General features: G+C 62.3%; 1 protein-coding gene across 1 annotated transcript in view; it reads right to left on the bottom strand.

Moving 5' to 3' along the window:
• The window catches only part of LOC104287783 (wiskott-Aldrich syndrome protein family member 3-like), a 4,909-nt gene that overhangs the window by 1,100 nt on the left and 3,263 nt on the right, over nt 1-546 (bottom strand). The window contains exons 6-7 of the mRNA XM_009886515.1: nt 436-546; nt 293-336 (exon numbers count right to left, since the gene is read on the bottom strand). The exon at nt 436-546 is cut by the window's right edge and continues 150 nt beyond it. Coding sequence (XP_009884817.1) covers nt 293-336; nt 436-546 — 155 coding nt within the window. The remainder of the gene's footprint in view (nt 1-292; nt 337-435) is intronic.

Here is a 546-nt window from a genome sequence, read left to right as displayed (position 1 = left end):
GGCATGAGGAACAATGGCACCCATCACCCATCCTGGACACCCATCACCCATCCCGGGCACCCATCACCCATTCCAGCCCCCAACCGGCTGAGCTGTGGCTTGGTTTGCTCTGGACCCCATGTGAGCTCTGTCCCCACCGAGGTGAGGGGGGTCTGCCTGCAGGATGGGCTATGGGACACGTGGTGGTGGGAAGGCAGCCAACATCCCAGGGCTCCTCTCCATCCACCTCGTCCCCTTATCTGGGATGAGGTTACCCCAAAATGCTCCCAACTGATTTGGCCTTGGGTCTCACCAGCATTTTCAGACCACGGTGGCTGCAAAGGAGGGCTCTCCCCACTACATCAACCCAGAAATGGGGGTTCGGCTCCCCACCAAGCCTCCCCCTTCCCCTGAGCACCCCTCCACCAGGAGAGAAGAGGCAGACTGAAGTCCTACCCGTAATCCTTGACTAGGTGAGGTCTCGGCCCGTTGAGGATAGCCTCGGGGGGCTGCGGTGCGTGGGGCTGCTGGAGGCGGTTGAGGCTGTTCTGCCGGCTGCCCGCTGCC

The sequence above is a fragment of the Charadrius vociferus genome, unplaced genomic scaffold (assembly GCF_000708025.1).
Source record: "Charadrius vociferus isolate BGI_N301 unplaced genomic scaffold, ASM70802v2 scaffold506, whole genome shotgun sequence".
In the NCBI taxonomy this organism is placed as follows: domain Eukaryota; kingdom Metazoa; phylum Chordata; class Aves; order Charadriiformes; family Charadriidae; genus Charadrius; species Charadrius vociferus.
This window is presented reverse-complemented; position numbering and strand designations above follow the sequence as displayed.